The 27,484-nt window shown below is 26.3% G+C and overlaps 8 protein-coding genes across 8 annotated transcripts; 4 read left to right on the top strand and 4 right to left on the bottom strand.

Annotated features, from left to right (window-relative positions):
• Positions 1-711: 711 nt before the first annotated feature.
• ORC1 (origin recognition complex subunit 1, putative) lies at positions 712-3,870 on the top strand (the record flags this gene model as incomplete). Its single annotated transcript, XM_029007095.1, has 1 exon — positions 712-3,870. One exon carries the CDS (start codon positions 712-714, stop codon positions 3,868-3,870), a length of 3,159 nt encoding a protein of 1,052 aa, XP_028863519.1.
• Positions 3,871-4,310: 440 nt separating this feature from the next.
• PmUG01_13013400 (conserved Plasmodium protein, unknown function) lies at positions 4,311-5,079 on the bottom strand (the record flags this gene model as incomplete). Its single annotated transcript, XM_029007096.1, has 2 exons — positions 4,311-4,418; positions 4,720-5,079. 2 exons carry the CDS (start codon positions 5,077-5,079, stop codon positions 4,311-4,313), a joined length of 468 nt encoding a protein of 155 aa, XP_028863520.1.
• Positions 5,080-5,975: 896 nt separating this feature from the next.
• Positions 5,976-6,599, top strand: SRP14 (signal recognition particle subunit SRP14, putative; the record flags this gene model as incomplete). The annotated part of the gene is made up of 2 exons (XM_029007097.1): positions 5,976-6,105; positions 6,391-6,599. The coding sequence occupies 2 exons, from the start codon at positions 5,976-5,978 to the stop codon at positions 6,597-6,599; spliced, it is 339 nt and encodes a 112-aa protein (XP_028863521.1).
• Positions 6,600-7,828: 1,229 nt separating this feature from the next.
• PmUG01_13013600 (conserved Plasmodium protein, unknown function) lies at positions 7,829-10,621 on the bottom strand (the record flags this gene model as incomplete). The annotated part of the gene is made up of 1 exon (XM_029007098.1): positions 7,829-10,621. One exon carries the CDS (start codon positions 10,619-10,621, stop codon positions 7,829-7,831), a length of 2,793 nt encoding a protein of 930 aa, XP_028863522.1.
• A 1,668-nt stretch (positions 10,622-12,289) lies between these two features.
• PmUG01_13013700 (transporter, putative) lies at positions 12,290-15,760 on the top strand (the record flags this gene model as incomplete). The annotated part of the gene is made up of 1 exon (XM_029007100.1): positions 12,290-15,760. The coding sequence occupies one exon, from the start codon at positions 12,290-12,292 to the stop codon at positions 15,758-15,760; it is 3,471 nt and encodes a 1,156-aa protein (XP_028863523.1).
• Positions 15,761-16,776: 1,016 nt separating this feature from the next.
• Positions 16,777-18,669, bottom strand: SUA5 (threonylcarbamoyl-AMP synthase, putative; the record flags this gene model as incomplete). Its single annotated transcript, XM_029007101.1, has 1 exon — positions 16,777-18,669. One exon carries the CDS (start codon positions 18,667-18,669, stop codon positions 16,777-16,779), a length of 1,893 nt encoding a protein of 630 aa, XP_028863524.1.
• Positions 18,670-19,665: 996 nt separating this feature from the next.
• On the top strand, positions 19,666-20,787 carry PmUG01_13013900 (cytochrome c1 heme lyase, putative; the record flags this gene model as incomplete). Its single annotated transcript, XM_029007102.1, has 3 exons — positions 19,666-19,786; positions 19,974-20,223; positions 20,640-20,787. 3 exons carry the CDS (start codon positions 19,666-19,668, stop codon positions 20,785-20,787), a joined length of 519 nt encoding a protein of 172 aa, XP_028863525.1.
• Positions 20,788-22,568: 1,781 nt separating this feature from the next.
• Positions 22,569-23,778, bottom strand: NAPL (nucleosome assembly protein, putative; the record flags this gene model as incomplete). Its single annotated transcript, XM_029007103.1, has 2 exons — positions 22,569-23,533; positions 23,721-23,778. Coding segments are annotated over 2 exons (1,023 nt in total), but the record flags the coding sequence as incomplete, so codon positions are not given.
• Between the last annotated feature and the right edge of the window lie 3,706 nt (positions 23,779-27,484).

A 27,484-nucleotide genomic window follows, 5' to 3' on the forward strand; every position in this document is an offset into this window, starting at 1 on the left:
TGACAAAAAGGCAAAATGACAAAAAGGCAAAAAGGCAAAATGGCAAAAAGGCAAAATGTTAAATGGTAATATGGCCAAATTACAATATAACAAAATGACGAAATATATTGTGCATACAAAAAAATAATTCCGAATTGAAATGCTCGCATACTCTCCTTAACCGTAAAAGCATACGCAAAATAAAAATGCGATTTTCAAAAAAATGTATGTTTTCTTTAGACTCCTTTTTTTTTTTTTTTTTTTTTTTTCTTATTAAACAATAATGTACTACTTATACTGTTATTTTTTAAATAAGAAGGATTAAAAACAAAGTCTAAAAAATTTTTCCATCTTATAATTTTACACCCTTGACTATCATTAGTATCTCTACATTAATTTTCCATAATTTCCTCTTCCATTTTACATTAAAGGCGAAAACTATTTAGACTCTTATAACTTCGTAAAATGGTAAAACCAAGAAGCAGTAAAATGAAAGAACAGAAAATTATAACATTTTAAAATGTGACAATTAATGTTATTCTTATTTTTTTCTTCTTAAAAGCAACGCGATAATAAGCAATCTTTATGAATTTATTTTTATTTTTAAAATAAGAAAAATACGAAAAAGAAGAAGAAGAAGAAGAAGGAAAAAAAAAAAAAAAAAAAAAAAAGTTCTTAAGCAACACACATTTATGGTATTTTTTTTTTTTTATTTTAAAAAAAAAAAAAAAAATGACTCCAAAAAAAAAATTTCATAGCTTTCATATGAATGATAATGAAATTTTGAGTCCTACTAAAAAAGGCATAAAGTTAGATGTAAGCAAATTAAATATTTTGAATTTTCCAATAATTTCAAAAAACGAAGAGAAAAAAAGAATAGATAAAAATAATATATCTGATTATAATAAAATAAGAAAAAGTACACAAGACTTTTACGTCGAAGTACAAGAACCCAATGACAATACTAAAATTACAACTAACAGTGATAGTTCTAGCAGTAGTAGTAGTAGTACTAATACTAGCACAGTTATAAAAAAAAAAAAAAAAAAAGAAAAATATAATTTTGACGAATCGTCTTCCTCTGTATATACCTCCTCCTTCTGCTCTTCCTCCTCTTCTGCTTTTTCTTCCGATTCTTTGCAAAGCAATTTATTGAAAAGTTACAGTAATACATCAAACAAGGGAGAGACAAAATTGATAACAGAAAATAGTGATAATAGAATATACGATAATATGAGGAGATCTCCAAGAATACTAAACGCAAATCAATATAATAGAACAGTAAAGAATGACAATAAGGATAAGAATGCACAATTGGTAACAGAAAAAAAAAAAATGTACCCAAAAAGAAACAAAGACCATAACAACAACCATAATAACGATAAACGTATTTCAGCTAGCACAATAAAGGATAAAAAAAATAATAATAACACTACAAACAATGTAAAAATTTCAAAAAATGAAGAAAAGAAAGCATCTATCAGGTCTCGCTCGAGTGTATTAGCAAAGCGAAAAAGTGATAGTCTTTTCAAAGGATCAGAGGAACATCAACCCAACGGGAAAAGGACAAAAATGGGCACCAATCATATCAGTGATACTAACAATTATGATAGAAACAATAATAATAGTAATAATAACAGGAGTGGTCCAAATAAACAAGTAACAACCGAAAAGACGAACAGAAATTCAAATGAAAGCAGAGGAAAAAACAAGGAATTTTCGGAAGAAGAAGTAACAAAATTGATTAGTCGCTATTCCATTACAGTGGTAGAAGAAAACAGCTGTGAGTATCAAGACGGCATAATATATGAAAGTATAGTCATAAATAAGGTGCAGTATTCAATATGTGATGATGTTATGATATTTTGTGCAAACAAAGATGAGAAGAAAAAAAATACAAAAAGCTACATATTGAAAAAAGGGAAAATTTCAGGTTTTTATAAAAATCTCACAAGTAAAAACCTGCAAGTCGAAATATGCCTATACTACGATATGTATGATGATATATATATAAAAGAATTGGAAAAAATACAAAAATCAAGAAGGAGTAAAGGATATTTTGAAGAATTTCTAGATGAGAAAACAAGGGATATTTACCTATTAGGAAATGTAGAATTTAAAATAGTAGATGCAAATTTAATTTTTAAAAAGGTACATGTATATAATGAAAAAAACTTTTTTGAAAAAGCACTTTTATCAAATCAAGGGAAAGACAAGTTTTTGTGTACCCATTATTTAAAAGAACGAGAAGATAAGTTATGTGAGATACAAAATGAAGATCATTGGGATAATTTAGTACTTGGGTCGAGTGATTTATATTACTACTTTTCAAATAATAAAAAAAGTAGTACTAAAAATAAATCGCTTAAACTTATAATAGACAAGTTAAAAATTAATGAAATGTTTGAATTAGGTGAAAATAAAAAAGGAGGTACACCTAAAAAATCTAGCACAACTACACATGCTAAGACTAAATATTATGAAAGCAAAATTGATAGTAAGGCAAAAACTACTACTCATACTAATGGAAAGAAGAAGGATCTTACTGCTGATTTCAAGAACTTAATAAAACAAGACCAAGAAAATTATTACATCAATCTGTTAAGTAATATAAAAGATCCTACTGATAAAGCAATTAGAATGATGCAGTTAGATGTTGTCCCAAAATATTTACCATGCAGAGAAAAAGAAATAAAAGAAGTCCATGAATTTCTGGAATCTGGTATAAAACAAGAAGGTAGTAATCAAATATTATATATAAGTGGTATGCCAGGTACTGGAAAAACAGCTACAGTATATAGTGTAATTCAGTTATTACAAAATAAAAGCAAACAAAAATATTTACCTCCATTTAATGTATTCGAAATCAACGGAATGAATGTTGTACATCCAAATGCAGCATATCAAGTATTTTATAAACAACTATTTAATAAGAAACCACCGAATGCTTTAAATTCATTTAAAATTATTGATAGATTATTTAACAGGAATCAGAAAGATAATCGAAATGTTTCTATTTTAATTATTGATGAAATAGATTACTTAATTACTAAAACACAAAAGGTACTTTTTACTCTTTTCGACTGGCCTACAAAAGTAAATAGTAAACTTGTGCTAATAGCTATTTCAAATACCATGGATTTACCTGAACGCTTAATACCGAGGTGCAGATCCCGTTTAGCTTTTGGTCGCTTAGTCTTTAGTCCATATAAAGGAGATGAAATTGAAAAAATTATAAAAGAGAGATTGGAAAACTGTAAAGAAATAATCGATCATACAGCCATCCAATTATGTGCAAGAAAAGTAGCAAATGTTTCAGGGGATATTAGAAAAGCATTACAAATATGTAGAAAAGCTTTTGAAAATAAACGAGGTCAAAAAATTGTACCAAGAGATATTACAGAAGCAACCAACCAGTTATTCGATTCACCATTAACTCATGCAATTAATTATTTACCTTGGGCTTTTAAAACATTCCTTACTTGTATTATTATAGAATTAAGAATGCTAAATGAGTTTATCATACCATATAAAAAGGTTGTTAACAGATACAAAGTAATGATCGAAACTAGTGGAAAATATATAGGCATGTGCAGTGATAACGAGTTATTTAAAATCATGCTAGACAAACTTGTAAAAATGGGCATCTTACTAATTAGACCATATATACCTTTAGAAAATTTAAACAAAAATAAATCTAAAGAATCACTACTAGGTTTTAATGAATCATCCAAAAAAACAGCTGAAAATAAATCTTCAAAAACGCAGGTTAACGCAGAAATTGATAAAGAATCGGGGGATATGGGATTAGAACTTAATGTCGAAACGCAGTTAATCATTACAGCACTTATGAAAGACTCCGAGTGTTCCAAGAAGTTAAATTTTTACTAACCTTTTTGCTGCATCCAAGCTAAAAAGTCAACTAGCCTTTTTTTTTTTTTTTTTTAAACAACAAAAATGTGAATTCCTCATTAGGCCTTCCTTTTTTTATTCCCCCTATCTGCAAACATTTTTCGTAAATGCGTAAAATTATGTAATAACACGCTTCTTCATTGTTTATGTATTTCGAACATCCATAAAGACCTGTTGACAACTTATAAAATTATGCAGAGGTATAGAAGCTATTTTTGTGCTTATGGTAAAGTAGTATTTACAAGTTTTAAAAAAATAAAAAAACATATACGCAAAATGGTGCCAAAAATGTTGTTCTTCTTTGTGCACATTTTTTATAACAAAAAAAAAAGGAAAAAATAAAAAAAGAAGAGGTTATCATATACCCTTTCGTTAAGCTTTTTTTTTCGTATTTTCTTTATCTTATCCTGGAAGAATTATCACTTTCTTTGGTTCTTTCTTTTCTTTACATAGTCAACTTTTTTTGTTATTGATGTTTCATTTTCATCGGATTCGTCGCTGCTTTCTACTATCCTTTTCTTCCTAACCTGAAAAAAGGAAAAAGGAGCTAAAAATTTTTCTAAAACACATGAAAAAAAAAAAAAATGCAAAAGCAAAGGCAAGAACAAGAGCAGAACATAAGACATATATTACATGCATATCATATGTACACATTCAATGTATGCATATCTGGTCAAATATTTTAAAGGAAAAATTTTTGCTACAAATATGCAAAATTATTTTTGCTCTCCCGACAACAGTCACGATTAGCGGCATAAAGCATATGCCTTCCATTTTTCCATATTTCCATTTATCCTTTTTTTTTTTTCTTTCAAAAAATAATCTTACACTTAGATTAATGAACATATTCCTGTTATTTCCTTTTTGAAAATTTCCACATCTTTTATTTTTATCATTATGAGCTAATTTTTTTTTTAAAATAATATTCTTAATGTTGTCTATTCCTAGATTAGTTTCTTTCTTATTAATATTATTATTTTGACTACTTTTTGTAATAGTAGCTTTATGGTTCTTTTGTGTTTTATTTTTTTCATTTATCTGAAAAATGACGTCAAGTTCTTCTTCCTCTTCTTCTTCCTCCTTTTCTTCCTCAATGTATGCATCATACTTATTACATTCCTTGTAATTATTATCAATTTTCTTGATAAGTTCATCGGCATCCTTTCCCTCTACATACTCGATGTTCATTTTGTTTTACTAACACGCTAGCAGAGGGATATTCCATGTAAACTGGGCATATCAAAACATATCAACACTTAAACTTAAACAGGAATACATGCAAACATGCGTACGTATAAGCATATATATTGTATACATAAACTATTATATTAAGTTTGCCTTGTTCATAAAAAACAATTGGACCATTTAGGACGTTTAAATGGAATTCTTATTTAACAGTTCCTGCCTTTTAAAAACATTCTTTTATTAAACTATAAGAAACGTAAGCTTTATTTTATTTTATTTTATTATTATTTTTTTTTATTTCATTTACTTCGTTTAGTTGCAACTTGCAATTCAACTCATTCGTTGTAATTCCGGTAACTTCATTTCATTTCATTTCATTTCATTTATTTATTTATTTATTTATTTTTTTTCTTTTGTAGGGATAGGCACTCAAATATTTTTCTTTATAAAATTGTTTAGTGGTTAAGCATAACGCCATTCTTTTTTCTTTTTTTTGTTTTTTATTTATTTGTTTTTATTTTTCATTTTTTGTATTTTTTTAAATGCGCAATTAATTAAAACTAATTTATCCTCTGCTGAAGCTATAGCTTTTTTTTTTTCAACTTCCATTTCTTTGACACTCTTATATATTAAAATACCAATGTTAGTGTATTTTTTCAAATTTTAATTTTGTTTACATATTTGCAGTATTAACAGATATATAATGTAATTCCCATTCTTTCGAGTTTTATTCCTTTTTTTATTTATTTATTTTTTTTTTCTTAAGATATTATATAAATTTTGGATAGTACATTCTTAATATATGTACTGTGCACATACCTAACTTAGTTAAAAGTAATATTGTATGCCATTAATTTTTATTCCCTTATCAAACATTAAATAAAAAGAAAAAAAAAAAGATGGTTTTACTAAGCAATAGCTTATTTATTGAAGAGTTCAGAAAGCTATGTGCGCAGGACAAAGAGGAGGGGAAAACTTCCATTTGGCTAACCATGAAAAAAGGTAATAATATAAAGTTAATGCTAATATGTAACATTTTTCCAATCAATAGTTTTTAAAAAAAAAAAAAAAAAGTTTTATGTTTGTCAATATGAATTGGCATACGTTGTAGAATATTGAGTGGTTGTCATGTGCGCCCATTGGGGCTTTTCTATGTGCTGATATAAATCTAAACATAACTGTGTACATATACATATACGTATGTCAATGACACATGTACGTGCATTATATATATGTGTGCACACACATTTAAGAAAAATTTCTTTTTTTTTTTTTTTTTTTTTCTGCTGCATTTTGCAATGTCAACCAATGCAGTCAAACGAAGCGATATAAAAATTTGTGCTACAAAAAAAGGGCCAACAGAAAAAATCAAAAAAAAAAATAACAAAGAGAACATGAAAACGAATAAGAAATATATTTGTTTGATTAGAGCAACTGATGGGAAAAAAGAAAAAATATCCACACATGTGTACGATAACGTACTTAACTTTTCTCAAGAATTAAACAACATCATAAAAGGTTAAACGTTCTGTGAAGATCCCTCCGTTATGCGGTTATGCCGTTATGCGGTTATGCCGTTATGCGGTTATGCTGTTATGCGGTTATGCTGTTATGCCGTTATAATGTTATGCCGCTGTACATTTATTTTATTTTATATATAAATTTTTTTTTTTTCATTTACTAACCTTTTTTAAAGTAATAGAAGAGGGAAAATTTGAAAAAGAACAGAAATCGAAAAGTCCCTAATTTGACGAAGTAAAATAAAACGAAGTGATATGTAGCGAAGTAAAATATAGCTGACTAAAATATAACTAAGTGAAAAATATCTAAGTGAAAAATAAATAAGTAAAATATAAGTGAAATATAAGTAAAATATAAGTGAAATATAAATAAGTAATAAGTGAAATATAAATAAGTAATAAGTGAAATATAAATAAGTAATAAGTGAAATATAAATAAGTAATAAGTGAATATAAATAAGTAATAAGTGAATATAAATAAGTAATAAGTGAAATATAAATAAGTAATAAGTGAAATATAAGTAAAATATAAGTAAAATATAAGTAAAATATAAGTGAAATATAAGTAAAATATAAGTGAAATATAAATAAGTAATAAGTGAAATATAAATAAGTAATAAGTGAAATATAAGTAATAAGTCACAAAGGAGGTAAAAATGCCCCGAGTTATCGAGAAGTTGTAACAAGGGAAGCGTTGGGTATATTTAACGAAAACGAAAAAATTAAGCAAAAGGCTGTTGAGCATATGCACCAAAAAAAAAAAAAAAAATAAAAAATACAAATATATTTATATATATATTTATTTATTCATGTGCGTTAGTTATATTTAATTATTTATTTATATGCATAAGTGTCCGAATTGAACACACATCGGTGGGGAAAAAAACACGCTAAAATGGAAAAGGGTAATTGTTGAACTAAGAAGAAGATTGGGCAGACAACAATTATTATTAGTGCAAGATATTTTACAAAAAAAAAAAAAAAAAAAAGGTGTACATATACATATATATAGGGTTTATCTTTTATGAATTTCACTAATTCGCTTATAATATATGCATAAAGAGATACCCCGAATTGGGGTTGCACAAAAAAATTTCCTCAAGCCATTTTTTGTCTTTCATTTCTTGTCATCTATGTTTCTCATTTTTTATACCCACATGCATTTCTTACTTTTACTGCAACACATTTTTCCCATTCTTGATTTTTCAAAAAGCAATAAAAACTAAACGCATTTAATTCTCATCATTATAATGAACCGTTACATTATTATAATGATCTCTAGCGATTATATCACTTAGTACTCTGAACGTCTTTTTGGACTTGTTTACATATTCATATAATTTAAAAGTTAATATTTTGGTTATTTTCTGTTTTTGTAATTTGGTCAAGTTTATACTACTCATAAAATTCAGAAAACTAAGTATATGCTCATCTTGATTTTCAATTGCATTTTTATAAACCTCCGGTAGATATAAACATGTATATTTGTCATCCTCTTTTTTATTTACATAGTCACTCATGTTACATTTTAAATTCTTGTAGTTTTCATTTCCATCGATTTTATCCCCACGATATTTACTATTGTGGTTGTTGTCTACACTTGTGTTATCATTGCGTGTGTTATCATTGCGTGTGTTATCATCGAGTATGTTATCATTGCGTGTGTTATCATCGAGTATGTTATCATTGCTTGTGTTATCATCGAGTATGTTATCATTGCTTGTGTTATCATCGAGTATGTTATCATTCCGTGTGTTATCATTGCGCATGGTATCAATACCTTCGCTATCATTATCTGTGATACTGCCCCCGCGCAAAAAATTAGACCCGGAAAATTCTATTAGGAAAAATTTCGCTGGGTTTAGTAAATAATAAACATAATCCGTGAATGAACTGGACAGACTTGAGCAATCAAAGGATTTATTTATTTCGTTCGTTTTTCTTTCCCCCCTTGAGCTATTCCTTCTTTCGCAACTTCCATTTCCACTGTTACTACAATATATATTATCATCATCATCATCGTCTCTGTGGTGCTTCTCTCTGCTACTACCACTTCTAATATTGCTGTCCACACCATTGCTTACACCATTAATATCATTATGATTCCGGCCTAAAGAGAATGGGCAATTAGTTGTCTTCATTGAAATACCTAAGTTCACAGAGTGCGATAAGAACATCTTACATTTCAGTGGAAATGCAAAGAGTTCACATTTTTTTTCATTAAAATTTATTTTTGCTTTTTGCAAACATATTTTTTGTTTCTTATTCAAAATGTTATATGGAGCTAATTGAATATTTCTTGTATCACCAAATATAATTATATTTGTCTCAGTATAGACATATATATTTGTATCAACGACATTCTCTATTTTTAGACTTCTAGTTACTATATGGACGTCTAAATTATTGGAATTAAATAAAGTAGTAATCATTTCAACTGATAAGGAAATAATATAACAATCAACACAAAAATTTATTTTCAAATATTCCACTGTAGACATAATAAATATATTACACTCTTCACAGTTAATTATATTAACAATACTTTTATCATTATTTATATATAATGTATTTCCATGCAAATTTTTTATTTCATATATATCGTTGTTTATTTTTTCAATTCCGTAATTTGGCATGTTATCATTTTCATAGCACGCCGGGGAGTAAGCACTACGTAAACCATTTCCCTTGTAGCAGTTACTACTGTTGGTACTATAGCTGATACTGTTCCAACTACTATCACTGTTTCCATTACTACTGCTTCCACTAGTGTTCTTTCCGACACATGGAATGTGTGAATTAACCTTCTCACTGGTATAGTCACCCACGCACAAATTATCTAGAAGCCACGTCAATATATCCTTGGTCTTATACAAAATTTTGTGTTCATTATTTAATAAAAACCTTTCATGTACATTTGTACTATCATTTGTATCTACGATAAAGTCCAAAAACAGAAAATTGTAATTCTTAAAATAAAGTGGTACATCGGTTAATGTACTACTATTTGTAATATCAGTACTAGCTAAAAATGCAATCAGGTAAGTCTTCAAAAAATGCTTATAATTTTTTCCACAAAAATTGAAAAAATCAGATAAATTGGATTTACACATAGAATTGTTTAATTTTGAAAAACTGCCATTAGTACAATTATTAACCGCTCTTGGTGAGTCCATAAAATGAGGCCAACAATCTTCACTTAAACTTTTATCATATTTTTTTCTTATATAATCTATTTTAAGAAATTGTAAAATAATAAAAAATATAACTAACTCTATACATATATTTTCATTTAACCACTCACTACTCCATACATTAAAATGTGCACTTTTTTTTTTCTTCTTATTCTTCTCGCAAGCATATTTTCCCTTTTCCCTATTCCCCATGTTACTATAAGGTCGGTTACTCATTCCTTCTTCCTCCTCGTTATCCTTTTTGCCCCTCGCTCGATATTCGTCATTGCAACTATTGCAGTTATTGTTACCATCCCCATCACCACCGCCCTTGTCATTCTCATAATCTGCAGTTTCGCTTTCACTCTTTGGACACTCCTCTACTTCCTTACCATACTTGTGCACACACAATTCTTCTAAAGGAGTGTTAAATATGGTCTTCTGCTGATTTAAATTATTTTTTTTTCTCACACTCTGTAGGGTTATACTCAATAGTATCCACAAAGATTTGCATATATTAGTACTAAAGATGCTAAATAATTGATTGTCTTGATTTTTTATTAAATCATTATATGCTAACCAATTATCAAGATTAATATATATCTCTTCATTTAAATTTTCTTCCTTGTTATTATTATTTACTTTTGCATTTTTAAAATGTTCATAAAAATTCTTTAAATAAATTAATAATAAGTTCTCATCTAATTTGTTTGTTGTGTATATAATAGCATGATCAAAAATTTCTTTTCTTATAAATAAACTTTTTTCCTTTCTATACTTGTGCACATTTGTCTTGTTATTATCGTTTAATGCAGTACTTTTATTTAGGGCAATTTCATTTTTCTTTTCCATGATGCTTTACAACTGGGTTCAATATATTCCTCTTCCTTTATCATTTGACCTATGTGCGCAGGGATGTGTTTATGCATAAAAGTATGCGCACGAGAAGGTATATTTATATATATATATATATATATAACCTGTGTGCACTTATCTATCTTTGTATGTATGTGGGCACGTATGGATGTACATTTATACGTGTGACTTTTAAAAATTTTTACTTTCAAATATGTTTGTTCATATTATTTCTCCTCTTTTTCCTACTTTTAATTTTCTTCGTTTGTTCAAAGCAGTAACGTGTAATGCTGCTTAAAACTTCCTCTTCGACTATATTCCTCTCCTACGCACACTCTTTTTTTTTAAAAGAAAAAAAAAATGTGTGTACATATATATATATATATATATATATATATATATATATATATATATATATATATATATATATATGTATATGTATATGCTGTTTACATGAACACGCTTATATGCACACATTTATTTATTTTGTTCTATTTGGTTTTCCTTTATATATTATCTAACAAAGAGCGATACATTTTTCTTTTTGCAATTACGTAGCGCTGTTATGCAGTGCTATTTTCGTCATGTTTATTCGTCCCGTTTGTCCTCCTTCCTACGTATGCCTACTTGCGTATTTACTTATTTGATCGATTTTTTATTTCTTTCTTTCTTTCTTTTTTTTTTTTTTTTTTTTTTTTTTTAAATAGGCATAACCCGCAAAATGTACACAAACTTATTTATCATTGTATAATTGCTGCTTTTTTTTTTTTTTTTTTTTTTTTTTGAAATTTTTTGAAGTTGCACATTATTTTTTCTCCAGTAGTATGTTCATCTTTTTAAAAATTTCTTTTTTCCCCAATGCAAATGCATATGTACATGGTATGTATGTATGTTCGTATGTATGTACGTACGTATGTATGTATGTAAATATGTATACATACATATATACATATATTTATATACAAATATGTATACATGTTTGTAAATGCATGGGTACTCTTATGCATACCTGCTTTTTCCCCCTTTTAATTCTTTCCCTAAATTGTGCCAATATATAGCACATCCCTTTATTAAACCCCCGTAACGCGTGTGCACGTTCTCGTATGAATAGCGCAGCAATTACATGTTAGAGCAAATTAAGCTTTAAAAAAAAAAAAAAAAGAGTAGAAGCATGTTAACTAGCACTACTGCGTAAATCAGCATGTGCACATATATATATATATATATATATATACATATATGTTTGCGTGCATATGCTCTAATGCCCATGCAGTTAGTGCCTCATTTTATGAACTATTTTATTAATTCTTTTTGTTATTTCATTTACCCACATTTATACATACCCCATGACGAGTTTCTTTCCCTCTGAGTCTAATACATTGCTATGTACACATCCACATACACACACCTACAGGTGTATGCACATGTGCATGTACCTTTTCTTTATTGACAACGATGAGGGGTGACCTGTTATTCTTTTTATTTATAAAAAATAGAAAAGGATGCATATATATTCCTAAACAATTAAATATATCTTCTTTTGTTTTTATGTAGTTGTAGTAGTAGTTGCTGTTGTCAAGTTTTACATAAACTTGAAGGTCCTGATACTTTAATTTTAATTTATAATTTAATTTTAACTCTAATTTTTTTTTTTTTTTTTTTTAAATGAATATACAATCGGCAAGTACCGACGAGGAATCGCACTCTTGTTACATAAAATTAAAAGATGAAACATATAAAGCATTCACAAAGGTTAATGTTTTACTGTTTTGTTATTGTTGTTTTATTATATGTACATGGTACATAAATATGGTATGTCTATATCCATTAAAACTGGATGATTATTATTTTATTTTACATTTCCTGTTACAAGGAATTGGTAGTGTACTTATTGGTTTGTTATCAGACTTATATGGAAGAAAAAGATGCTTAAATATTTCTTTTGCTATTTTATTTGTCATATTTATTTTAAATTTTGTTACTGTTAAGCCATCTCTCTTTTTGTTTTATCATAACTCCAAATCTTTGAACTCCATATTACAAAGAGGTTATTATAATGATCAGATAAAATACAATGATAAAACGTTTTTGAACAATTACCTGGGGGATCATAATTTTATAATGAATAATGGAGTACAGCTGGGCATATCAAGCAAGTACATGAAGAGGGCCAAAGAGGGGGGAACAAACGAAAGAAATGCATGTAGGGTGATAAGCAGCAAACGAAATGAGCAAAACGAGAGAAGCAAACTTGACAAGCAAAACGAACTAGATGAAAAATATTCCTCTTCTAAACATTCTAATACGAATAACAGTAGAAACGAAGAATCAGACAAAAGTCATATAAGTAAAGACAACAAGACAGAAATAGTTTACCCAGTAAAAGTAACAAATAGACGTAGTTTCAATAGCGCAGTTAATATAAAAACAAGTGAGAGCAATAAATTAAAAAAATATCACTTATCAGTAGGAAGTAATCGTTCCTTAATTGATAATCTTAATGCTCAGAGTAGCATACATAAGGGGGTATTAGTGGACAGTATAAGGAGCAAAGGTCATCATATAGTAGCTAGTAGTGCTAAAACTAAGAGAAATACTTCATATTCGAAAAAAGGAAGTAGTAATTATTTGTCGTTTATTCACAATAACCCATCTTACTACAACGTTTTTTATAACAGTAGTAATACAAACAAATCCTTGTCTGAAGACATATATTCAAATCATAAAATACATGATAGTAAAGATTTCATGAAAGACGATAATAAACATGATGATATATTAAACACCACGAATGATCAATATGAAGAAGAAAAAAAAAGGAAAAATAATGTAATTTTCAGAAATATATACAACAAACTAGTAAGACATATTACTAACCATTTAAATGAAAATTTTAAAAATAAATTGTTTAATAAAAAATATTATCAACGATTAATTGGTACATGTATAAGGAATAACCTCAATAATAATTTTTCCAATAATTATGATTCCCTATTTGATATCAATCAATATATGCATATAATGAAAAAAAAAAATAATTTTTATAAAAATATGAACAAAAAAAATGTAAATACTTTGAACAGTTCATTAGCTAATACAATTAACAATAATTTTTGTAATAATATAGAAAAAGTATGCACTCGTAAAATGATTTCTATTTATCACGAGAGGGAAAAAATGAACAGAGAAAGTCAGGCAGTCGTATATTTTGACTATTCCCCCAGAATGGAGGATAATCTTCCGCAGTACAATATTCCCTTCGAAATATTAAATGATGATAAGGACACTTATGAAGACAGCTCTTCACAATTTTGGAAAACAATATATTGTTTCTTAACTTGTGCAGGAGGATTCTTCACCAAAGGGGTAAGTAATATATTGTGCATTATAATAACAGAAAATATTAAAACTAGCTACAAATCTAAAGCAGTTTGCTTAATTTTTATTATTGAAAAGTGCTTATTCATTTTGACTCGCTTACTCTTTCTTTTAAATCATCTATGCAATTTTTATTTATTATATAAAGTGAATGTGCTCTTTTGCGCTCTTCTTACCTTAATGATGATACTTATTTTGAATATGTTCTTTGATGGTTTTAACATGAGCATGCTAAGGCAGCAAAAGGACAATCTTGAAAAGTTGTATAGCAAATATTACAGTACTCATGGCGGTGCATATAACGGTGTTTATGGCAGTAAATATAACAGTGCATATTACAGCGCTTCAGCGAGTAATTCGTGCAGTGCCAACGAACGCATGGAGTGCAAAAAAAATTTAATTAACAGGGAAAGGACAAGTACGGAGAAGAAAATGGCTCAAATGGGCATAATAGATGTAATGGACGGAATGAACCGAATTGGAAAGGAACAAAATACACTTAATAACCTCTTTAATTGTAAAAATACAAATCAACCTTTTGATAAACATAGGAATGGGGGAGCCTGTGTACCTTTTGACATAATTAATTTTTATGAAACAAGCAAAAAATTTCCTGAATGTACGGAAGCTTTAATAAAAAACGAAAGACAAGAAGGAAACCGAATGATGGGGGGAATACACATAAATGCAGACCACGAAGTAGATAGAAATAAAAATGTCCATCCTAACAGTTCATTAAATAAACCAATTTACAGCACCAACATGGTAAGTAATAACCAAAGCACAAACAATTCCAGTACATATTCTTCAAATAGTTTTGCAATATTTGAACTACATTGCAATACAGATATGGAAATGATTAAAGGAAAATATTGCATAAAGTATGATGATATTTTAAAAGGTACTTTCAATTTTGAAGAAAAAGAGGAAATATGTTTACTTTTTAAGCTCCACAGAAATGAAGAATTTTTAAAATATAAAGAAAATTTACAAAAAAATAAAAAATTTTATGTGTACTTACAATGGATATCATACACATTAAAAGCACATAGGTACCTTATATCTGCATTCTGTTTGTTATATTATCTTTTTAATTTTTTATATATTAGCTTTTTTATAATTTATAATATATTTATATATGATGTAAAAGGAGCAATACATTTTTATTCATTTAATAATTCCTTTTTAATCTTAAATTCAGTTATTTTAATTTTTTATTTTTTACTTTATTATCAATTCAATAATATAGTGTTAAAAATGTTATATATTTTTGGGCTTTTAGTTATTACATTTTTTTCATTTGCATATCTCATATTTATAAATGCAATATCGTCCTATGGCATGTTACCATGGGATAAGGCATATATTGTTTATACCATGGTGTTTTATTTATTTCTTCTTATACCCAATATTTCGTTATTTACATTTTTTATTAATTGCACACATACAATATGTAAAGGATTTTTACTTGGTCTATTTGTCCTTTTTGGTAATCTTGGCTTTATTACATATGCTATTATAAAATTTTTTATAATTTCAAAATATTTGACATTATTTAATTTAATTTTTTCATGTATCATTTGTATTTTGTCTTCTGTAATAATTATTTTGTTTATTCCTCACTTCAGTTTATCAATTGATTACCATGTAATTGACGCTTCCTACTTTCATCATTTTTTGTTCTACATGTACACAAGGCAAACTATCCCACCCCACTTTGCAAACATGCCCCTTGCATGTGAAGCATATGGCAGTTGAGCATATTTAGCAATTAAGAATGTTAACTAATTGAGTATGCTAAGCAAGTGCATATGTTTATTTTATTTTACTTCATTTATCACAAAAATATTTTTATTTCATAATATCTCCTATTCCGTGTATTTATACCTTTTGTTAATCCATACTGACTTCTCACTATCCAAATGGATTCGAATTTTTTTTTTTTTTTTTTTTTTTTTTTTTTTTTGTGTGTGTGTGTGTGTTCCATTTATATGGTTCCTCTTTGCTGTTCATCTCTTTTACTTTCTTGTGCAAATATGTATATATACATGCACCTGTTCCTATATCTACACATACTACATGAATGCTTGCACATGTGTGTAACTTTGCATCCCTCATACAAACCGCATTACAGCTTCTACCATTTTCGCTTACCAAATTTTAAATTAAAAAATTCAAGTATTTGTTACTATTGGTCGCATCATGTTCTTGTCCCCCTATGCATGCAACTTTCTAATCAAAAAGTAAAAGAAACCTCCACCGCTGCACGTATGCACGATACTACCAGAAATAGCACCATTGAAAAAAAAAATAAATAAATAAATATATGATAAATAAATATAAATAAATAAATATAAATAAATAAATATAAATAAATATAAATAAATAAATATAAATAAATATAAATAAATATAAATAAATAAATATAAATAAATAAATATAAATAAATATAAATAAATAAATATAAATAAATAAATATAAATAAAAAGCAAACATTTGAATAAATGCATAATCGTACGCATAAATGGGTGCAAAAATAAATACATTAATAACTAATCGCTTCATTCTTTCACCCAGCACATTTTTTTATAACCAAAAGGGAGAGCCCCCCCCCCCAATTATTCATCAACCATCTTACAGCGATAAGGAACAAGGTGGTAGCTTCCTCATATATGTTATGCCGATTAGTGAACAAAATAAAATAAAATAAAATAACAGCCAAATGGCCAAAATGCCTAGCAGCTACTTATACCAAATGCCACATGCATCATTTTCTACGATTTAAAAACCTCAAACTGCTCGTTTTTGTTGATATAACATTTTAACAATTTTCCCGATGCGGATCTAATTATTCGATCAAAAATGGATAAAGAAACCTCGTCGGATACCTTCAAGTGAACGACTGATATAAGTATGTTCTCCGCTTGATGTTTGATTGCTAAACTTTCTGCCTGTCTTAGGTATAAAAAAAAATTCTTCATTACATAATTTAACTGCTCTTTTTTTTGCAAACGTTTATCATATGATATATTAATATATTTTAAGAAACGATCCTGATAATTTAAAAATGTATTTCCTATATCTAAACATATACACTTCAACAAGTTGATACTTGAAATTTTATTTTTCATCATTTCCTTATTTTCATTATCATAAATTAAATCTATCATGTATGTAGAAACGAGTGGACTGTAATGGGTTAAAAGTAATCCTGGACTTACTTCGTTCTTCTCTTCCTCCTCTTCTGATTTGTTATATTCACACTTCGCGAAGCAGCCTTCCTTCTCACCGTTCATTTCATACACACATACATCATTAATCGAGGAGTTATTCATGTTTCTACTCTCCTGCGAGCCATGATTTGTATTTCTACTCCCATTCTGGCCATGATTTGCATTTCCATTACCATTTTGGCCATGATTTGTATTTTCATTCCCATTCTGGCCATGATTTGTATTTTCATTCCCATTCATCTGACTTTTATATTTATCTCCTTTGATGGTGCTACCATTTTTGCAAATTCCCTTTTCCCTGTTTTGAAAAAGCCCAATATTTTCAAATTTTATTTTTTCATATAAATCAACCTGTATATCACTTAACAAACTGTTGTGCTTCAAAACATATTCAATGTCATCTTTCGTATACTTGCCTCTCCTGTAAATTTTAATTCGATAATTATACAAACGTTTATACTTTTCAATTTTCTCAAAAATGTATTTTTTAACCTCTTTTCCTTTCCTCTCTTCAATAGAATCAAATATATTTTTTAAATTTTCATATATTTCTAAATCTGTATACGCTCCTTTGCAGTTTAAACCCTGTCTTAAATAGTCCATTTCTTCAGTATATTCCTTTTCATATTCATCATCAGTGGTTATTTCCTCTCTATGGCTGTAATCATCGCCATAATTACTATCATTAGGAATATTACTATAACTATTATGCTCATTAATTTTATTGTTATTAGCAATATTATGAAAACTACTATATTTATTACTGTTACTGTTATTATCATTACTATGACAGACACAACCATTAAGGCCGCTAGAAACACTTCCCCCTTTGTTCCACATCCCTTTCCTAAATTTTGTAATCTTTAAAACAGTCGATTCGATTCCTATATCACACTGACCATCATCAAAAATTAAAATATTTTCATTTTGAAACTCTTCAAAAACATGCAAAGAATTTGTTGGGCTTATGTGCTGAAATTTGTTAGCTGACGGGGCAGCAATTGGTATTCCACAAATTTTTATAATCTCTCTTGCAATTCTATTATTTGGTATTCGAACAGCACAAAAATTTGTATGAGCTGTTAAAATCAATGGTAAATCTTTTTTTCCTTTAGCTATAATAGATAAAGGACCTGGCCAGAAATTTTTATTTAATATATAAATAATATATTTTTCAAAAACATTTACATGATACAACTGATCATATGCTTGTGTTACATCATATACATGAGAAATTATTGGATCACTTATGGGTCTATTTTTCATCTGAAATATATTTGTCAATGACTTTTCACTTAATGAATTACCACCTAATCCGTATACCGTCTCAGTTGGGAATCCAATCAAATAGTTCATCCCTATATGCTCCTTTAACCTCTTTTTAATATAGTCATGTTTTAATAAATCCTCTCCTTTTATAATTTCCGCCATCATTTAAAAAAATTTTCAGTGTATTATTTTGAATGTTCCAGATGTCAACACTCACTAAAATATAATTTTTTATTTTCCCATACACGTCCAAGAATGGAAGTATATATTTACGTATGAATGTATTATTTACTTATGCACATACATCTACGTATACATATATAAACATATGTATACGTATGTATATAGTCTACGCGTATATAAAAAATAAGCCAATCATGTTCTTATAAAAAAAGGAGATAAATTTTTATCTCAAAATTTCAGCTTAAATTATATAATAAACGCCTCGTGGTAGAGCCCCACAATAGGTTCATGCGCTCTACTCCTCTACAGATATACTCTTAATTTGCTTCTACTTCTTTTCACTTAAATAATATAATTTGTAAAAGCATCTTTCTCGATCAACCCGTTTGATAAACCTTTTTTGTAAATACGTTTTAAATTCAGCAACTGCAAGGCAATTTTATCTCATTCCATAACTGGAAATGTAACTATTATGTACCTATGCATACATACATACATACATACATAAATATATATATATATATATATGATTTATTTACTATTTATACGCATACATATCCATGCGACTTGCTGATCATAATTTTAGCTTTTTATTTTTCCTCATTCAATTTTTAAAAAAAGCTGTATTATCCTATGCCATCAAAAAAGAGAATATGTAAAATATGTCAAGAGAAAAAGATTTTATTTATGGCCGTTCGAGTTCAAACAATTATAAATATATTCTTTTCAGTTAAAATATGTATATACATATATATATATTTATGTACTTGTTTATATATATAATTATATATTTATATAAAAAAAAAAAAAAAAATGGCCTTTTAAAGCTAAAAAATGCGCGCTTACTAGTACAATCCAGCTTTAATAATTAAAAATATAAAATGTGGTCATTGATGTTATCCTTTTTTAAAAAAAAAAAATAAAAAAAAAATAAGATACTAACTTAAAACAAATCACCATATTGAAGCAAAGAATAAAATGAAAGAAGAAAATAATACAGAAATAAGTAATGCTAAAGAAAAATCTTCTATACCATCAAATAGAGGCATTTGGTATTATCCATCAAAAAACCAGTTCTACAACACAACGAGAAGAAAAGGTTATTGAATATATATAATAATGAAAGAAGGGCCTCATTTTTTTTTTTTTTTTTAAATAAGGAATTATAATTGTATGGGCATGTTCATATACATACATACATACATACCTATATATAAATGTTTATGTAAGTGCAAACATACATACATGCATATATACATGCGCGCAATGATCCCCACAAACTACAGGATATTCCTTTTCCAGAGAAGAGCTTGATGTTGCTTTGAAAATTCATAATGCCGTAAATGAAGAAACATGGAAAAAAATAATGAAAAAAGAACAAAAATATTTTGATATATGTAAAGAACAGAAGCTTATAAGATTTATAGGGCTACCTACCAAATTATCGCTTAAAGCATTTATGTTAACCCTGATTGGGTATAGCAGACCATTTGATAGACATGACTGGTACATTGATAGATGTGGAAACACAATCAAGTAAAGCAAAAAGAATAGAACGTAATGAACATAAAACGATACAGTACGAATAAGGCGGCTATTTTAGTGCCAGCATGTATATGCATACGTGTATGCCTATATATATGCGTATGCCTATGCATTTTTTTACGCATTTGCTGATGTATTTATGTTTATTCGAGTAAAACACTGTTCATGATTTAAGCCTTAACACCATTCCGTATACGGCGCAGCTATTCTACGAATAATATACAGCTACTATAAAGTAGAGCACTGAAATAACGACATTCAACACATAGTTGACTTTCTTTTCTTTTTTTTTTTTTTTTTATCATTTACTTTCTTAATGTGTAATTATATATATATATGTATATATATATGTATATATGTATTTATATACATATGAACGTGTATTATATTTGTTTCCCTTTTTTAAGATACATAATAGATTACTATGATGGAAAAAGTGATAACAATGCTCCTGTTTCAATCTTTATTGATGTCAGACCAGAATTCAGTTACAACAACATAATAGACCATTTGAAAATACTATATATCAAAGTTTGTAAATTTTTTTTTAATTAACATATTCAAGGTAAATGTCAAGATTTAATATTTAATGCTCTGTTTTTACTTTTACAAGTATGAAGAGAGATAATTTTAACTGTTTATTACACCGTCACACGATAAATATCTCCGCATGTATATATATATATACACACATATATGCATATCTACTGGTACATTTGTATTTGTATTGTATACGTGAATATATATATATATATATATATATATATATTTTCCCTGTGAACTATAGGGCATCAAATAAGCACTTGTACTTCAATTAACAGTTTTAGTGTAATAAAAAGGAAACTACATGGGAAATATATTACTCTTTACACCAATTTGATGAAATTTGCTTTAGATAATTTTGCCTGGTAAATAATGAACAAAAAACAATTCAAAATGATGCAAAAAGGCACAATAATTCGAAACAAAGTCATACAGTAACAGTTTGTATTTTATTTTTTTTAATTTAAAAGATTATATTTTGCAGCTTTTGTCTTTTAATATTCTTAATTTTTTAAATGATAAAAGAAATATTTCAAAAAATTAATATGAACAGTTTTGCGTTCATAATTTAACGTATTTGTTAAACTCATACTTACGTTTTTATTAAAGAATATGAAAAAAAAAAAAAAAAAAAATATTCAAATATACCTACGTGTACAATAAAATAAAATAATTAAAAAAAGAAAATCTGCATTTTGTACATTATAAATAAAGAAAAATATTTATATGATCAACAATGCGTAAATATTGAATAATTTATTCGCCAAGTAAATATATATATATATATATATATATTTATTTACACGCATCATGTATTAGCTTCTTGATAGAAAGCATTAAAAAATATATATATATCAATGGAAATTATGCTTAACGCAAAATTACTAATACGTAAAATTAAGCAGAAGAAAAAGAAAAAATAAAGTGAAATAAAAATAAAATAAAATAATAAATAAAACAAAACGAAATAGTAATGAAATAAAACGAAATAGTATGAAATAAAATGCAATAAAGAATAAAATGAAATAAAAAATAGCGTAGATAAAATGGCTAAATATATTTAAAATTTCTTTTAATTTTAACGTTATTTTTTTTCTTTTTTTCTTTTCTTTTTTTCTTTTTTCTTACTTTTTCGTTTTTACGCGTTAATAAATAAGAAATGTTTCACCTTGAAATTACTACATTCGTTTTTTTTAAGAGTAGGCTTATATACATAATATATACAATTTCGTTACGCTTTATCTTGGTTCTTGCATAATTTCCTTTCTTGTCCATACGTATATAAATTAATATATTGGTATACAGAAGTCCACATATATGTATGCATTAGCCTCTATATATATGGGAAATATAAATCTGCACATATGAGTATATATATATATATATATATATATATATATAGTCTTTAAATAATATCAATTTGTCTTTGTCTTTTTTTTTTTTTTTTTTTTTTTAATTTAGTGAATAGTGATATACTTTTAATTTTTTTTTGTGTTTTTTACAATATAAAAACATAATTGGAAAATGTTTTATATAATATACAAACTTCTTTATAAAATATAGGCTATATGTATGCATGTATGTATGTACATACATATATATATATATATATATATATATATAAGCATAAGTACAAGTATATGCATATGTGTATATATATATATATATATAATTCCGCCTACTATACACACTCCTTTGTACGTATACAAGTTCTCTGTATAATATGTGCGCTTCTGCATAAAAACAAAAATGATGCATTCGTACAAAGGAAAACCTTTTCAACTGTTGGAAGATTATGATGTAAGTGGCTCTTCATTACTCTTGGCTGCTTCGTCCTCATCTTCTTCATTATCATCATACTCATTGGTATCTACATTACTATTTTCATCATTATATGCACTGTTATTACTTTCATAACTATTGTAATTACTGTTGTTTTCACTACTGCTATAACTACTATCTACATCACTAACAATACTGTTACTTTCACTTTCAATAATTATACCCAAATAATAGTCAACGGCATATGGAATAATTCTTTCCTTAATCGTTAAGGCAACTTCATAGTCTCCTTCTATTATCATTTCTAACTGAGCTACTTCATGTTTACTTAATTGTTTTATCACATTGGAATTAGGAACTTTATGACTTGTAAAAAAATGAAAAAAGCTATCCCGATTAACTGTTTGTTGTACTGTTTTAACTTCTCTTGAATTTTTATTATGTTGTTTTTTTACTACATGTTTTTTTAAAATATTTTTATTGTCATACCAATCAATGACCGTAGCTTCCGTGTGTAATAAAACAGGCTCGTTATCACAATCCACACATTTCATATGATATGTTTTGGTTAAAACTGTGTTGCTAAAAAATGGATTTGAAGCAAAATGAAATGATAAAATAAATCCCTCTTTTTTTTCTTTATTTTTTTTTATATAATCACATCGAATATCATTTAAGTAAACTAAAATTTCTTCATCATGATCTTCTATTACATGACTTACTGTATTATTATTTCTTAAAGCTCTTAGCCAAAATTCTGGTAAATTAGGTGTGCCTATTTTTGCTTCACCTGTTCCTACTAATGCTTCTCTTCTTTTATCATAAATTGGCCCATATAAGTCATGATATTTCTGTCTTAATAGAAATAATTCATATTCAAATTTTGATTCATAGTCATAATATTCTTTCTGGTATAGTTTCAGCTTCTTTAACGTTTCCTTCTGTTCTTCTGTTAAATCTACCATCTTTTCCTCATCTTAAAGGAAAAAAATTACAAACAAAAAAAAAAAAAAAAAAGAAAAAAATTGAAAATGACCAACGTAAAAACACAACCATCTACATATAAAATTTGCAGCACCTTGCATATACCTTCGTATTACTTTATATGTATTCATCACATTATAATATATGTATATATATATGTATACGTATTTTTTTTTTACCTATTTTTATGCTTTCTAAAAGCGAGGAAATTTCCTTTTCTTCTTCAGCAGGGATTGGCTATAAAAAAAAAAAAAAAAAATGTACAAGTTATACCATAAACACTAATTTAATCACTTTTGTATGCACATGTCAGGCATATTTTTTTTATATATTTGTGTAGTTTTGTATATGCATATATATATATATATATATATATATATATCTATATGCTGTTGCACGCGCAAGTTTCCAAAAACGCAGTCTACATATATGTATATATATATTTTCCTTTCATTACATAAAAAGGTTGAAAAAAAAGAAAAGAAAAGAATACAATTTAACAGATATAGAAATACATGAAAACGTAAAAAGAATAAAAAAATTTCAATGGAAAAAAACACAAATTGGACCCTTATAAAAATAATAAAAAATAAATAAAATTAGCAACTTGTAAAATATATATATAAATATATATATATATATATATTATCTATACATATGCATAACTTCATATATATATATATATATATATATATATATATATACTCTAAATATCATGCATTTACGCGGCACTCAAAATTATCTTCATATGTTTTAAAAGTTTAATATAACAGTTTATACATACATAAAATACTTATACTTGTATAAACTTATATATTATTGTATATATACATTTACATATATGTACACATAGATATCTATATCTATATATGTATATATACATATATATGTATCTTTCTACATATATACTTATATATACATATGCCTAAAATATATAAACGCGTATGTACAATAATACAACTTATAAAAAATAAAAACTTTTCCAATTTGTAATATTATTTCCTAATTACTTGGTTATTCTCAGTAGTTGCCATTTCGAAAATTGGATTATTTTTTTATGTTATATATATTTATATATATAAATTAAAATTATTTTATTTATTTTTTTTTTTTTTTTTTTTCTTTTGTATTCTTTAAATACGTAAAATATGAAACATTAAACTAAATAAGAAAAAATATTATATCATTTAATATTTTTTGAAAAAAAAAAAAAAAAAAATTATATGAAAGGAAAGGAAAGGAAAAGAACTTCAAAAAAATAAAATTGTAAATTTTTTAATAAAAAATATAAAAATTTATAATATTTTATATTACACATACATATATATATATATGTATATATATATGTATATATGCATTTTTATATACATTAGAGCGTATAAATGAAACCCGTAAAATATAAAATAAAAATAATACTATAAAACAAGCTGCAATGATAATTACTTATTTTATAGCCTCACCACTCTATTAATTTATTTTTCCTTATTATGAGGATAGGTGTATAAACAAACACGTATATGCTTAAACATATACATATTACATATTCATATGTATACATGTATAACTAATATATTAGCAAAATTGTGCTAATTCAATATTTTATACATTTCGTATACATAGCTAAATATATAAAGTTAGTTTTTATAAAAAACGCATATTGCCTATAGTTATATTTATTATATATATAAATAAATGCATATATGCATATGTACTTATATATTTGTTCTCATCAACGTTAGAAAAAAAAAAAAAAAAAAAAAAAAGGGCAATAATATATTATTTGTTAAAAGTTTCTATTATTTTGTTAACGTTATTTAAACACAAAAAAAAAGAAAACAAAATTGCTTAAAAATTTAAATAAGCAAGAATAAATTTCCATAAACCAATACATAATATCTATTTAGTAGTTATAATATATGGTATATATTATAAATAAAAATATAAATTTTTTTTTTTTTTTTTTTAATTTTTACAAGCTTGGATGTATTTTGTTGCTTATGTGTTTACATGAGAAACATATTTATAAGAATGCTTTTTTGCTTTTAAGTAATGATAACACAAAACGTGTATACATATTTATGATGTATACATGTACATATTATTATGAACTAGTTTAAAGTGCCAAAATGTTTTTATTTTATAGCTTTATTTATATATACATAAAACATCGTGCTTGTAAATTATGTATATAGTATACACCTACACTAGATGCATGTATGCATTAGCTTATATATTATATATATAAATACATATTAATATATATATTGTAACTTGGGAAATTGATTCTTAATCCTTTTACGCTTCGTGAGAAAAAAGCAAAAACTCAATAAACCGATTAGAAGTGCATAAAAACAAACACATTACAAGTAAATAATGTTTTATTTAAATAGGCTATTTATTATTAACTTAAAATTGTGGTTAATTTAAATTTTATTTTTTTATTTTTTTTTAAATAAACACTGTTACGAATTGTATGTACATTGTTATATGAATAATTGCTATTTTATTTTTTAAGCCATATATGTAAGTTCTTTATCCTTTCAATGCACTACGAGTGTCTGTTGCTGGCATAACTAGTATTTATTTTTACGTTTATTTTAGTAATAACACTTGTCTAAATGCTCTTTTTCTTTGAGCAACGTAAATCTATTGTTTTCGCTTAGTTAATGTGTGTTTTCTATACATATATATATAAATTTGCACCTTATCTTTATTATATAGGTTATATATATTTTTTTTTTTTTTATTTTATTAATTTTCCATATATATACGAACCATTACTTTTAATTGAAAAATCATAAAAGCTGTTCATCTTCTTGAATTAAAATTTGATGAATAGTTCATAAATAATAAATATTTTTTTATTTTACTGTTTCATGTGAGATCTGTAGAGCGCAGTGTTTTTTAAATACAATGGAGCGTCTTGCACTATACGAAAATGTCTGAGTTTTATGTTATTATTATTATTTTTTTTTTTTTCTCTTAATTAGGTGTTATATTGGTAAAATGTTTTTCATACATATCGTTCTTTGTTCCATATTCCTATTTTTTGTTCCTTGTTCATTTTTTTGCCTTTCATTTCATCGTTTAACCAATATGAATAGTTCAAGTAATGCTTCAAGTGGCAAAAGGAAATTTACAGTTAATTCTCAGGTAAAATAAACAAACGATGAGAACATAATTTTATTTTATTTTTTTTAATAATAAATAGTAAGGAAATGTTTGCATGGCGCACCAACTTACTGTTTTGTTAAGACATAAAAAATGAAAATAAAAATACACATATCTATATATGTGTGTCACATAATTAAAGCAGTTTTTAAGAATATAATTATACACTTATATAATGCCATAGATTTCCTGCAAATTTAGAATACAATTAAATTTATGATTATATTCTCGTATAGTTAAATGTTTTAATAAAAAAAACGAATGTTTTAATATGAATATGCAAGAACATTTGATGCATGATAATAGGCTTATATTCATCTAAATTAAAATAAAAATTAATTAAAAAAAGTTTAAACATTTTTTTTTTTAATAATCTAGATATATATTGAGGATCTTATTCATTCGGTTAACATATTTCGTCTATTATAGTGTAACAACTTTTTTTTTTTTTTTTTTTTTCTATCCTTAATCTTATGTACTCTGAAAATTTTAGAAATAGTATTCTCATGACTAATAAGTATTATTCGTAATTATCAGTTCAATTTTGCAATATTTCCAAATGGGAGAGAACAAAAAAAAAATTAAACTTAGATAACATAAAAATTTCGAGAATTAAGCAAATTCAAACCCCCTTTTTTGTATTACTCATATACGCTTGAGAGTAAGCATGTGTAAAGGGGCAAATGGACAATCATATATTTTCCATGAATGTAACTACCCATAGGTATATATACGCATATATACATATGTATATATATATATATATATACAT

Source organism: Plasmodium malariae (genome assembly GCF_900090045.1).
Source record: "Plasmodium malariae genome assembly, chromosome: 13".
Classification (NCBI taxonomy): Eukaryota; Apicomplexa; class Aconoidasida; order Haemosporida; family Plasmodiidae; genus Plasmodium; species Plasmodium malariae.